General features: G+C 34.3%; 1 protein-coding gene across 1 annotated transcript; it reads right to left on the bottom strand.

Annotated features, from left to right (window-relative positions):
* Positions 1–2,254: 2,254 nt before the first annotated feature.
* On the bottom strand, positions 2,255–6,057 carry LOC123321006. The gene is made up of 4 exons (XM_044908506.1): positions 5,309–6,057; positions 4,763–4,823; positions 3,265–3,356; positions 2,255–2,351 (listed from the first exon to the last, which is right to left on the bottom strand). The coding sequence occupies exons 1-4, from the start codon at positions 6,055–6,057 to the stop codon at positions 2,255–2,257; spliced, it is 999 nt and encodes a 332-aa protein (XP_044764441.1).
* Positions 6,058–14,692: the final 8,635 nt, after the last annotated feature.

The following is a 14,692-nucleotide window of genomic DNA, read 5'->3' as shown; positions in this document are numbered from 1 at the left end:
AAATTATCTCCATTACTTAGTAGATTCCACAAAGGCGAAATAGCCTAAAGATTTTAGGCTTTTTTTAGGTAAAGGATAGGTCTGCCTTTATTGCCTACCCTTACTAGCCATATTATGTGCTATCTCAGAAGAAATTTCACCTTTCTTGTGAAGTCAAATAAAACAACTCTGAAATTTCGTAAAATTTATTTTCAATAATTATACTTTTTCACTTTCATGGATGTTCGAACAGCACTATCAAAGAAATGTCGTAATTTTTCTCTTTCGTTCAGTTATGGTCCATATTTTCTCTCGTAATTCTCCTTGGCCGATCGATTAATCAGTAGTGAAATAATGTGGGTTAAATTTTGGTTCATTATACAATATGTTTTAGGTACCCAAGTTCAGACGTTGTTTCACTTCATATTTCTCGTTTGCCTCTATTGCAAAGTCGGTTATTTGAAATCTTCTAGTTTATATGCAAACGTAAGAATCTACTTCGATTGTGTCAGTGACGTCCATACTTTTCTCATTTTCTTCTTTTCGATTCCAGGAATAATACTTTCTACTCACATTAGATATTTTCACCTTCACGGATCTTCGTTCACTTCCGTCATGAATTGATTAAAAATGTTTCCTCTTCTTATGAATCGTTAATGCCCGTTCATCGTAGGTTCCAAAATCACAAATGTTGCATCTGAGATAAGTCGTCATATGATTGGGACTATCCATTAAATGTTTTATCAATTCAGCTATCGAATTTAAGTGACGAAAACACCCTGGGCATCTCATAGCCAAATTATGATTCCTATTCTTATGTACCATCAGTGTACTGTAGCTAAGTGTTTTAAATTCACAAACCTCACAGTAGAATTTTTTTTCTATTTTATTCCCCTTCTTGAAACAATGAGGTTTGGGTGTTATAACAATCCTGAAAAAGCAAAAATAAATAGTAAAATATTCACTCAGTGATTTTTGATTGAAGTGGCTACAAAATTCCAAGCACAATAAACTGTTTTATATTTATAATAAAATAAAAACCCATTTTGAGAGAAGACAAAATAATTTGATATGATATGATATGATGATTATGCGGAAATGTAAATTTTTGATAGATGTATACTCACTTTTCTTTGTTACCTTCCTTCTTCACCTCGATGTTCAAGTTCTCATCCGACTTGTACCTGTATTTTTTTTCTCGTCTCGGTTGAATTATCTTTTTCTGTGAGTTTCTTTTCCCATATGGTATCATGTGATCAGGATTTTTTCGAAAATGCTCCATGCTTGCATTTGGAGATGTCGTGCAAACACGGCAGATTGGACATTTGTACCAGCGGTATTTATGTATCACAAATATGTGATTCAGAAATATTCTCAAATCTGTCGTCGGAAATGAACAATCTGTGCAGGTAAATTTCTTACTCCTTCTGAAAGAGAATATAATAAGTTATGATGAACTATTCTCGTTCCTTTTAAAATCTCACGAAAGACCCGTAGTTCAGTTGATGTTTCAAAAAACAGTGCATTCGGAAAAACATTTAGGTGAGCTTACAAGTCTAAGGAATCATGGTGAAATGGTTGTGAATCCTTGTTTTCTAAGTTGTCAATAAGTAGTCAATTCGATAATACCAAATAATTTTTATACATACATCTTGCGAAGTATTTTATGTTGTTTTGTTTCTAATGCTGGAATCAAAAGATTATTCTCACATCGGATTACAGAGCCGAACTGACTATTCGTCGCTATTCGTGTGCCTATGTGTTCAATGTTCAGTGTGCGCATATAAGGAATATTCAACAGGTTATTTGGAAGAAGTATTTTGTAGGGGCAATGATAAAGTGATATCTGATGATATATTGATTCAACTCACTTTAAAAACGCAACGTGGATTCTCAATTCTTCCCCTTATATGTTGCTTGGACTCAATTTAGTTAAAGTTGTACAATACTTCCATTCGCCCTATACTTCACAACGCTATTTATTTCCATTATGACAGATACGATACAAAGCAAACTTTAAAGCTCATGTTCCCTATCGATTACGAAGTCTATTGCGAATGTAAATTTCATGCCAACTTCCGATCCAAAGTGTCACTCGGTAAGCGAAGCGATTACGAAAAATGCTATTCTTTAATTTCTCCAGATAATTCTAAGTATCTCACAAAAATGTACATCAATATGAGCAACCTATTTTCAACCTGAACAACATGATTACAGTACAATTTAAAATATTTGAAATTTCTGAAAAATAATTATAAAAATTTATTATATTTACTTACATAGACGCCCTATTAGCAACAGAGGAATGGGGTGCTTTTTCTTTTCCGTTGAAAGTAAAATTAACACGTTCATTCGATTGTATCTGCTTGCATCTGAAATGATAAATAAAATTTTTAAATATGCAAACATAACAATTATATATATGACAATGGAACTCAAAAAATCGTGAGTTTCAGAGAGAGATTTAACTGAAACGTAACATTATTATTTTTCACCTTTTCTAAGTTTGCTCAACCTCATATTTTGCACTTACAAGTAACAACTTTTCAGAATTTTTGGTTTGACAATGACGTAAACCAAAACATGTAACCGGATGATTTGAATACAAGGTTCCACCACTGAAATGCTTTATAGACTTTTTCTTTCCTCTTCTTCATACCCAACGCTTCAAAATGAGATTTTATGAGATTATATTATTAAGAGGTCGGCGGAAAAAGTCTGTTCTGCCATGTATCTAATCAGCTTAAGAATAATTCATAATGAGGTTTCATTCGAAGCGCTCTTTCGACTTGACTGAAATATTAGCTATTTATACAACAAGTTCAATGAATTTTAGGTTCTTCGTCGAAAGAGGCCATCACAAAAAAAAATAATGGTGATCGATAGTGCATTCTTCGATGAAATGAATGAATTGAATACTGAAGGGACGATCAGGATATCGAAGTTTGAAATTGACAGCAAAACGAAGCTTATCGAGTATCTACGAGTACAATCACGAGGCTTTTCTTTGAAAAATATGTTAGCCACATTTTTCCGATGACACGAAAATGTGGTAACGTCAGAGATTTCTGAAAGACAATCATCCACATCGTACTGGCATAGATATATAAACATATTTGTTTAGAATTGATTGAAAGTATTGAAAGCATTATAAGTAATGTATGTATTAAATATGACACATGCCTCTAATTATTTTCACCTGTTGAATTTCTTTCACATAAAGTGTATTAAATAGTAAGGTACTACATATTATAAATTTTGAATTCTGAATTGTTCTCTACTTACTCTTGATTTGGTTGTAAATGTGTTCTGTGGATATGCTGGTCCAGAATATCCCTGAAGTATGAAGAGAATTCGCATTTGGAACACTTGAATACCTGAAAATTCCAAGGAAATTCATTTTATTATTTATAAAAATGAAAACCTAAAACTTGATGAAGGACGCGTCAATTCGAATGATGAGTAAATAAAAATGAAAATGTTCAGATGCATAGGTACATCTAGTACCCGGTACTTGTCTACAAAGAGCTTCGTTTCCAAAGATTCTCTGATACGTCGTGCGTGTAATAATGATTAAAGTACATTATTCGACAACCATTTTCTTTCTCCACCATTTCGTATTTAATTAGATTTGTGTTTCCAACTTCCAAGAATGCAGATATTCTTTCCGTATATTCTCTATGTCTCAGTTGATCAAGCCATAATGTGAATCGTTATTGTTTTTGATTTGTACAGTCCGGAAGATTATCCCAAACAGGATCGAACCCTCGATTGATAACTCAAAGAAGTGTGAACGAGATCTCTACTCAAATTCGAACACCCCCCATATACTCGTGGAGAATCTATACTAAATTTCTTATATATAACTACAAGGTTAGTGTTTCTCTTTTCACAGCAGAATTTAAAGAAGAATGAAATAAACTGTTTCCCTTAAAATCACCTGCTCATGCAAAACAGTCAAAATGACGAAGTTGGAATAAACCTCCATAAAATACATCCGTCTGTGATCTGCATTATCGACAATAATTATTTCATTTCATTATGAAAATAATAAAAATATTCTCCCTATGATTGAATCTGAAATATGGATTCGCTTAGAACAATGCTGGGTGTATGGTTTATGATTGGAAATGAAATTAAATGGCAACTTTGGATGTTCGCGTGTTTGTTCTCATTTCAGCAGTTGAAAATGCATATAATTTAGATGTCTGCACACTCTCGCAAGGCGTCAAAAATGGAGTAAAGGTACGGAAGCACTAATATCACTATATCCTGTCACAATATTTCCACGTTGTTTATCCCTCCTTTTACTATGCAACAAATTTCCCAAATATTTTATGATTGTAACAGGCATCTCGCAACAAATGAACGAGAATCGATATCAATTACAACCTACACAAAGTAGTCTAGAAGTGAGAGGAATGATAGCTTCGGCATCTTGAGTGATTCATATAGGTGATTTTTAGTTAAATTATTTAGATATTTTGATGAGTTCTATTTTATATATTTGAATTAAAAAAATTTCAATACCCGCTGTATAGATGAATGTTTCGGAGCTTTCCATTGAAATTGAATTTCTATCTGCCGACAAATTTTTTATTGTTTATTTCCCATTAAAAATTTATCTTTTATTCATACTTAGTAAAAGTTAAGATTTATGTTTCTTGTAGTTCTGAAAATATGAATTAGAGTTGAAATAACTTTCGTGTAGAACCTCAGTCAGCAGAAACACACGAATAAGAATAATTATTGAATTCATACCTAATAATAGTACAAAACTTACCTTCTGTTTTTGCAGTTTCCGGACACCTTCTCTTATTCTCACTTTTGGCTTGATAACGTCACTGCAAAAATATAAATTCGTTATTCTCTGTATTATTTCTGGAATGAACCGCTATATTGCGGCTTTGGTGAAAATTTTGAAGTCTCTTCGAAATTTCGTGATGAAAAAATATGATTACTAAAACAAAACTGAAAGAATTGTTCATGCAATTCCGAAAATACGTTAAAGAAGTATCATTACGGGTCTACCAAAATTCTTCAATTGTTTTGATATATATTTTTATATATATTCAATTTATTTCGGATTTATATCAAGTTTCAATTAACAAAAAATTATTATGTTTTAAGAATGACGTTATCTGCTTGAATTGTCCAACAAAGCATTATCCACGTATCTGATTTGAAAATGCATGTAATACACAATTTTCGGTTAGAATAATCATCAGTTAGAAAATGAACATTAATCGTCAGGTGGCGCGAAGTGTGGAACGACCTGCATATAATTTGTTTTGAATATAAGTGGTAGTATATGGTAGAAATCACTCACCTTTTTGGTATCATACTTGTTGGCCTCACACTTTCAACTATTTCGTAATTGCGATTTTTCCATAAACCCGAATTCGTTTTGAAGACGTAGGGTGTGGACTTGGGTACCGATGTTCGGTAACATTCCTTCTGTTGTAAACATTGATCTTTCACTTCGAAAATTTGGGAATAGGTAGGTGGAATTGATGAAGATGAATCGGATTCCGCTAATCCTTCATCACAGATGCCCGAATCTGGTGAAATAATCGAATTTTGGAGTTGAGTGTCCGGTGCTTGATGGGAACTATGTCCATTAAACATATCATCTATTTTTATTGGCTCCTGCTCAAAAAGCGAATTCCAATCCGTCATATATTGGTCGGAATGAGATCGATTTATCAGCGTGGCCGATTCGGCAGAGACATTTGATTCACCCAATCCCAAAATCCTTTCAAATTCGACATCAGTGAGTTGACCATGAATCATTCCGAAGTTGTCGAAGTTGTTCGATGCGGAAGAGACTTTGGCTTTTTCCGAACACAAAACCTTTTCGCAGTGTTGGGAAAATGATTGCTCTGATTCGAAACTCACTCCGTGTTTATTAGACAAGGAAAAATCAGGTTGATTGATATTGTTCGATTCAGCAAAGCTTTTGGTTTCTTCCAGAAGCAAAATCATTTCCAATTCCTCATTGCTGAGTTGTTGTGGTGATGGCTGAAGTTCTGAAGTTATTCCGAAGATGTCAAACAATGAATAATCAGATTGATTCATTCTGTTCCCTTCGGCAGATACTTTGGCTTTCTCCACACACAAAATTCTTTCGAATTCCTCATCGCTGAGATGAGGAGTTGATTGCTGTGATCCGAGATTCTTCCCGAAAGTGTTAGTCAAGGAAGAAGCAGGTTGATTGATCTTGTTCGAATCAACAGAGGTTTTGGCTTCTTCCAGACAACAAATCATTTCCATTTCCTCATTGCTTAGTTGGGATATTGATTGCTGAGATTCTAAACTCATTCCGAGATGTCATCAGACAATGAATAATCATATTGGTACATTTTATTCGTTTGGGCAGAGGCTTTTTCCGAACACAAAACCTTTTCGCTGAGTTCCTGTGATTCGAATCCCATTTCGGAGTTGTAAGACAAGGAAGAATCAGGCTGACAGATCTTGTTCGAGTCAGCGAAGATTTTAGCTTCTGCCAGACGCACAATCATTTCCAATTCCTCATTGCTGTGTTGTTGTGGTGATGGCTGAGGTTCTGAAGTTTTTCCTAAGATGTCAGAAAATGAATAATCAGATTGTTTTTTGTTCGATTCGGCAAAAATTTTGGCTTTCTCCACACACAAAATCCTTTCGAATTCCTCATCGCTGAGATGAGGAGTTGATTGCTGTGATCCGAGATTCTTCCCGAAAGTGTTAGTCAAGGAAGAAGCAGGTTGATTGATCTTGTTCGAATCAACAGAGGTTTTGGCTTCTTCCAGACAACAAATCATTTCCATTTCCTCATTGCTTAGTTGGGGTATTGATTGCTGAGATTCTAAACTCATTCCGAAGATGTCATCATACAATGAATAATCATATTGGTTCATTTTGTAAGATTCGGTAGAGACTTTGGCTTTTTCCGAACACAAAACCTTTTCGCTGAGTTGGGAAGCTGATTGCTGTGATTCGAATCTCACTCCGGAGTTTTTAGACAAAGATGAATCAGGTTGATAGATCTTGTTCGAGTCAGCAAAAATTTTGTCTTCTTCCAAACCCAAATTCTTTTCGATGTCCTTTCTACTGAGTTGGCCAAGTGGTTCGGAACTAATTCCGAAGGCGTTAAACAGGAAAGCGTCCATTCTGTAAAGAAAAAAAAAATAGGATAAAGTAATTGGAAAGAGTATTTTCTGAACATCGATAATTATTCGATAAGAAAAGGAACAATCAACGTCTTACTTATGTTTTGTCCCTCAGGATGTTCATTTTCTTGTCGATATTTATATAAAATACAAGGAAGAGTATTCTGATTTCGCGCTTCAAATTGAAAATCATAAAACTGTTATTATGAGTTGTGTGTTTTCAATTAACGGGCTTATGAGGTACCTCATTACACTTACCTTTGTTAAAACTCATACATATGCTATATTGTTTGATAGTCAAAATGGAATGTGGTAGTGAAGAAGAAGAGGAAAACGAACAACATCAAACTGGATACATTCGCTCCAAAGAGTCACCAAAGCAATACAAGCGCAACAAGAAAATCCTCAAAACCAATAATTGGTACTCAGAAAACTAACTCAGTGGTACCTAAAATGATAATGTCATACATTCATGTATTCCGACTAAATCCTGACACTACAGAGAATAAGCTGTGTGATGTTTTCAAACCGCATATACCAGACTTTAAATGTGAAAAATTGAAATCAAGACAACCGGAGATATATTCATCATTCAAAGTTCCATTTCCGGCAGAATATTTGCAGGATGCCATGAGTGCAGATTTTTGGCCGGAAGGAGTAGCTGTTAATAGGATTTTCTTCAAGCGTCACCAGTCGGTTCCAGTGCTTCAACAAATAAACAAAACGTCATCAGCTTCCAGGATAATAAGCAATGGCAAAGCTTCTCGAATGACTTCATAAATATTTTCAATATACATTTTCCCTTGAAATATATTACACTGGATACTCATTGATGCTAGAAATTAAAACCTCGGATAATAAGACTAAAGCCATGTGGAAAATATGCAATGAAATTAGGAATGAAGGCAGTTTTGAAAATACAACTTCTAAATCACCTCAGGAAACAGCGGATGATTACAATGAATAATTATTGGTTCAATTGATCCCGAACATGATGAAAAATCTCAATAATTCAAAATTTGCTTGCAATATTGAAACCAATACATCTTTTTACGTGAAGCCCTTTACCATAGAGGAGATTGTTGAGATATTTAGGAAACTGAAAAGCAATTCAAGTTCTGGAATTGGCGAAATTCCAGTTAAAATTGTTCAATTGAGTGTTGATGCTATCTCTTCAATATTGTGTCATATAGTGAAGGTTTGGGGTGTTTCCTGAGCAGCTGAAGCTATCGGTGATAATTCCAATATTCAAGTATGGGGATCCTGAGGACTGGAAAAAATATAGGCCTATAAGCCTGTTGAATAGTTTTTCGAAAGTATTTGAGCTAGCAGTGGTGACTAGACTTCTGATATATTACAATATTCATGATCTTTTCCATCCGTCTCAACATGGATTTTTGAAAAATCGGTCCACCCAAACGGCTATATATTTCAATTCACTAATAATATTTTGAAGTTCCTGGAAAAAGGAATGTTAGTCTCAGGATTATTCATCGATCTATTTAAGGCATTTGATTGCCTGAATAAAGATTTTCTCATTGAAAATCTCGGAAAATATGGAATTGTGGGTGTTCGATATTTTCTCTTCTCCATTATTCATTATAATTTTTCTTTATTATTTCTCTGGGAGGAAATTCACCTCAAATATTGTTTGTTCACTTTGGAATTTCTTATTGATTTGAATTACGTGGACTTGTTGAGGGTAGCACATGTTCGTGGTGTGATGTGGAAACCAGTACGAAGTCAATGGCCGCAAGAACCTGCGGCTGTGTTCACGAAATTCGCTAACATTGCATGAGATAGCACTTTTCTACACTCGATTTTAGTATTCGTTTGCTGATTGAATTTACACCAGTGTAGAGGACATCTACATCTCTTTTTTGTAGATAAACTACATTTGCTTCACACTGGTGTAAATCAAATCGACATTGAGTGTAGAAAAGTGCTACACTTTTTATGCAAACGAAAGGACCTAATGATAAATGATATGTGTGAAGTTGCAGATTCGATCGAAGATACCGAGTCGACGAATTTTGTGGATGATTCCAAATATTCAATAGCGGAACGTAATATAAGTGAACTGCAGCTGAAATGCGAAGTTATATACCAACGTGGCTATCAAGGAACAATTTCAGTTTGAATAGAAAGAAGACGGACATTATGGTTTTTCGTTCCAACAGATTGAAAGAGGACAAGCTGATGATTGATTTGGGTGAGGACAGAGTGAAAACATCATTAATAATAAGAAAAGAATCAGCTTTGTTCAAAGCTTTGGATATGTATATTTTGAAGAGGGTTGGTGAGATACAGCATCCTTGTCATTGCCTTTCGTTACTGAAAACTCCTTGGTAACATATCTGCCTGATTCAACCTTAGATTTTGAGTCTATATATAGTTCTTTCAATGCCTGTATGTACGTATGATTTATATTAGACTGCTCCAGTACTTCCAACAGTTTTGTAATTGCAACGGTATCATACGCTTTTTAAAGGTCCACGAATTTTATATGTGTTTCTGTGTTTCTAGCTGCCCTTTTCTCAATAACCTGTTGTAGACAGAATACATTATCGGTGCCTGACCTTCCTGCACGAAATCTACTCTGCTATTTCCCCTCCCCCCTTCACGGCAGACAAGAAAGAAAGACGAAATATTTAAATGTGAAGCATGATTGACGAATGGCAACTTGTGTGGGAAAGAGGCGAGACAATGAGATGAAGAGTTCCAGAATTACATCTCGGAGGAAAGAGAGCGAGCAGACTTTGCTCTGATTCGTAGATAGACGTAGATCTGCGCTTTTATTGGACGGTATTGACGTAACAGATTGAAAAGAATGAAAAGATGCGATTCTGGAACGAGCCAAGAGAATTTTAGAGATCTAGGCAATGAGAGACTCGGGTCGACATTCAAAGCAACTCAGTTGTTGACTGGGCATGGACACATGTTAGCCTACCTAAGCATCTTTAAATTGAGACCCACAGATGGAGAGTGCGAGTGCAAAACAGGGCGTGATGACATGGAACACATCATGATATACTGCAGGCTGGATCACAGGGTCGAAGCGTAACGAAACATAAAAAAAAAGTACTGGAACCTAAGATTAGAACTAAGAGACAAAAAAATTTTCAACAAAAAGGATATAGAGAAGATGAACGAGTGGGCTCAGAGACTCATACCCGACAGTGACATCACATCACATCCCGCCTTTAGGTGCCTCTCAATTGAGGTTGGACTAGTGCGGGTACGTGGTCGATTGATAAGGAATTAAAAGTAATGTAAAAAAGTCTACATATGTAGGTATGTGATGGCATATAGGCGCACAATGTTGACGATTTGCTTCATTCCTCAGCTGCGATAATCAGTTCTTGCAAAAAAGAGTTCTTGTTTCTTCCCTCCACATCCACATAGTCTTTCTCAACTGCAAAACTGGACCGCCATTTTCAATAGCCAATTGAGCCATTCTTTCGATCCTTACTTTGTATCTTTTGAACGACATAATAACATTATGTTATGCATAATGAGGTTACTTTCTCATTCATCCACTCCATCACTAGCAGCGCGAGGCAAGTGATTGGCAGGTCCCCACAGTCTTTATGATCATTGGCTACCTTAGTACCCTCTAGAAGACCGCCACTAGTACGATTTTCATTGGCTCGCGAGTTGACTTATTGGCAAGTGTCAACGGTCCGCGCTTACTGGTTTTGATAGCAGCTAGAAATTCGAATTTCCAACAATACAGAGTAATAAAAAAACAACATCACCTGTAACCATGGGATTCTTCCATGTGCAAATTTCGGATTATAAACAAACAAAAAAGATTTAGAATCGATTATAATGATTCCCACAGTAGCGCATATAACCAGAATTTTATTTTTGAGTTCATGCGGTATAACATTGTCTACAAATCATACCTTGGTATCACAATTTACTCCAATGCACAAGGATGAATCATCCTACGGCCAATATAGATTGCTTTGTTAGTTTCGCCATAAATTAAACTATAGAATTACTCCCCGATTTCTGAATTATACCGCGAAAAATTCAATTATATTACGTGACCGATTTTTCATGATAGGTATAATTTATTACGATACGTTCGATCCGAGGACAGCCCAAGACACCAGTTTCAAAATGAATGAATATAAGTTCAAACACTCACTAATAAAATTCACAAAATTTTTGTTGTGACCCGTCTCATTTCAGTTCAAAGTTGTTAAGCCGAGTCTTAATTAACGTAAAAATGGTGTGTAACAATAATAGCACTCACAAAATCTCAAGAGAAGAGGTATCTCGGCTCGGCTGAAAGAATTCTTTTGTTCAGTTATTGTTTTTTGAATGGAAAATCAATGTGCGTATATATCATAGTCACTGAAGTTTTGATTTTGGCAAATTGAACAAATTTTTTTATTGAGAGATAAATGAAATGGGAAGGACATAGTTATAATAAATTCCATGATTCACGTATATATAATGCAAGAATTTGAATAATACAGATAACAACCATATGAGAGTCAAATTGAAGAATTAACATTGGAGACAAGAAAGCAAATGAGAAAATTATGATTATGGAAGACATCATAAGTAATCAGGCTAGGTAAATCAGCGTGAGGAAAGTTTTATCATCAGAAGATTTGAGCATCAACATATCGAGAAGTACCTATTATTGATTTAGCACGTTAGTGAAGAATTTCACAAAATTTCCAAATTTTCTGTCACGAATACAGAAATACTTTCATTAGAACGGAGTGCACAGAAACAAGACAGTAGTCACTAAACACTTTTCATCTGATCTGTTCCTCGCTTAGTTATAGATGGGAGAATGGGGATTCAATCAATTTTGAAATGACAATAACTGTCATTTGCAGTTGTCAAATTAATTTTTACGAAATCTGCTAAATTATATTAGCAAATTAAGAACAGGGTTTGATATTAGTAGTATTAGAATAATATACAAAGTAATTACGGCGTAATTGGAAAATAAAAGAAGATAAAATATAAGACTTCATAATTATACTCACATATCCGTTGCAATAGAAAAATTCCACTAGTAATCACAAACTACAACGATAGGATATAAAATCACAGTTTTGTAATGTCAAAGTCCCGAAAGAATACTTCAAACTGATCCTGACATTTTAGGCAGTAACTTTATATAGGATTTTCAGACATGCGCAATGCGTAAGAAGACATGACATGATAATGACGCCATTTTGTTGTGTTCAATTTGCTACTGCTAAATGTACTGAAAGCTATGCTTAGAGTCACATGGAATATAATGATATTCTTCGAATTTTCTGGACTAGGAGTAAAGAGTAAACATAAAATATATATGATTCAAAAATATTTATATTTTTATGACAAATATTATAATCCATTGTAATCTTACATTACTAATTAAGTATTTGTTACTGTGTAGTTATATAAGGAAATTGCAGAAATTTAATTATTTTTTATACTCTATGAGAATATGAATGATTATGCATAATAATTATATAATTCTTATGTAATTTCTTCGATTTATTCGATTTGGAGGACTGTTTAGTGTCCATGGATTTCTCAATAACTTTTTGAATTTAAATATTTTCATTTGAAAGCTAACATGTTCTCGATGAAAATGAGAAAGGATATGATATGCATGTGATTAATACTCATCATTTCTCATTTCATTTGGTCCACTATCAGGTTCATGTGTCGATGAAATTATCATAACGCGCTTATTCAAACTCATAATCGGAGCGGTCATCCAGGTACCGAAGAAAGAAAACCGATTAAATTGAAGATGCCTAAAACTCTGCCGAACTCTTTCCATGAACAAACTAGAACTACCCTGAAAATTCCAAAGGAGCGTAGTAAAACATATTCGTCTCATGCAATAAAAAAGTTATATTAATATATTTTTTAAAAATATGTCAATACAGTTATTAAGAATGAGTTTTTTATTCTCATCAAATATGTGGAATCGCTACCACTTCAAAGTATTATTTCTCTGAAGTCATCGAAATATACCGCCCCTAGAATGGAAAATATATTTTCTAAGCAATTCTTCAGTATATATCTGCTTAGTTCTTTCATTTATAATATTTCTTAAAATCCTAACAGATAAATGTAGATAAGAAATATATAATCAAACTTCCTTTTAAAATATTTTTCGACAGCCATAAAAGAAGAATATTGTCTACATTAGAATACAAATATGACAGCAATGAATGAAAAATTGTCCGAAGATAAGAGTAGCAGGTAGAAAACACACCCTCTCGGAATCACGAATATGCCTAAGTTTCTAAGGAAAATTAAGAATTCCGAGAAGTATTTGAGAATCAATTTCACTTGAATGCATAGAACACATATGCGGTGATACCTAGGTCGAGAAACTCTTTATATAACACTAATAGTAGTTTATAACACTCATAGTAGTTAACAAAGCGAGGCAGCTAATTTTTGAAAGAAAGGATTAGAGAAAATAATGAACCTAATGATTGGTATTTGATTATTGAATAAGTAATACTGAATTTTTGGCGGTTTTCATCGGGAAATCGTTTGCTTTTATCAGAGTTTTATGTGAAGAGTTACTAGCTTTCGAGTGGTACACAGTTTTCTAAACATTGTAAACATATTCACTATGAGTTATTTGAAATCGGCAATGTTCTATAGTACCACGTTCGGAAATACTTTGTTTACCAAACACTCTAGATTTTTCTTGTGATGATATCTATTGTTATAGATAATTGTGTTCTGAATTTCTGCTGCATTTTCATGAAACAATTAGAAAACTTGATTTTTCGATCTGTCATTTTTGACTAAAACGTGGTGCATCCTAGAGGTAGGTACAAAACAAGGGAGGTACCTAGTTGCTGAAGACGAGTTGTCCAACGTAATGAGGTGTGCCTTCTCGTCAAATCTCGAATATCTCAAGTCGTTTCGAAAATATCGCACAATTAGTTAAGACACTTGTGTTATTATTCAATACTTTCCTTCGCCATATGCTTTATAATACAATTTATTTCCATCCTAATTCGAAAACGGAGAATTGAATTCGTCCCATTTTTAAGATGTACGCTCAGATAAGCTAGAACTAGAATTCTTAGGGGATAATATCTTTTGTGGGGAATAGTATCTGTTCTTTTCATTATATCATCCTTTACATACTTGTATGTCTTGAAGGAGTAATGAAATTCTATTCTATTATGGTCATAATGAGAAAACTGGAAGACGTGGTTAATATCATCAGATAAATGAAACACTATATTCCGAAATTCATTTAATCCAAAAAAAGTTTGTGAGATAGCACTAAAAATAACTTTTCTTATGGTTTTTCAACAGCCTGTATCTTTTAAACCGAGCCAATTTGGAAAAATGGTAGAGGAAAAAATGTTTACTTTGATCTCAAGAATCTACTGTTGAAATATTTGTACGAGTCAAAGTGTTGGGGTGGTATCTCAATTGTACCTCAAGTTCTAAGAGTTCTGGGTTGGTGAAAACTTAGGGACTCGCGGATTGAGATTGATAATGCGGATCACTTGATAATGAACGTTTATTTCCTAATCTAACAAACTATATATGGTAAAATT

This window comes from Coccinella septempunctata, chromosome 9 (genome assembly GCF_907165205.1).
Source record: "Coccinella septempunctata chromosome 9, icCocSept1.1, whole genome shotgun sequence".
Classification (NCBI taxonomy): domain Eukaryota; kingdom Metazoa; phylum Arthropoda; class Insecta; order Coleoptera; family Coccinellidae; genus Coccinella; species Coccinella septempunctata.
This window is presented reverse-complemented; position numbering and strand designations above follow the sequence as displayed.

Excerpts from the sequence above, each read along its gene's own strand:
- LOC123321006 (XM_044908506.1), bottom strand. The coding sequence starts at position 6,057 with ATGAATCAATCTGATTATTCATTGTTTGACATCTTCGGAATAACTTCA. Across the intron at positions 3,357-4,762 it reads GGAAACTGCAAAAACAGAAG|GTATTCAAGTGTTCCAAATG; the intron begins GTAAGTTTTGTA and ends TGGAATTTTCAG. Across the intron at positions 2,352-3,264 it reads CATTTACAACCAAATCAAGA|ATGCAAGCAGATACAATCGA; the intron begins GTAAGTAGAGAA and ends TTATCATTTCAG.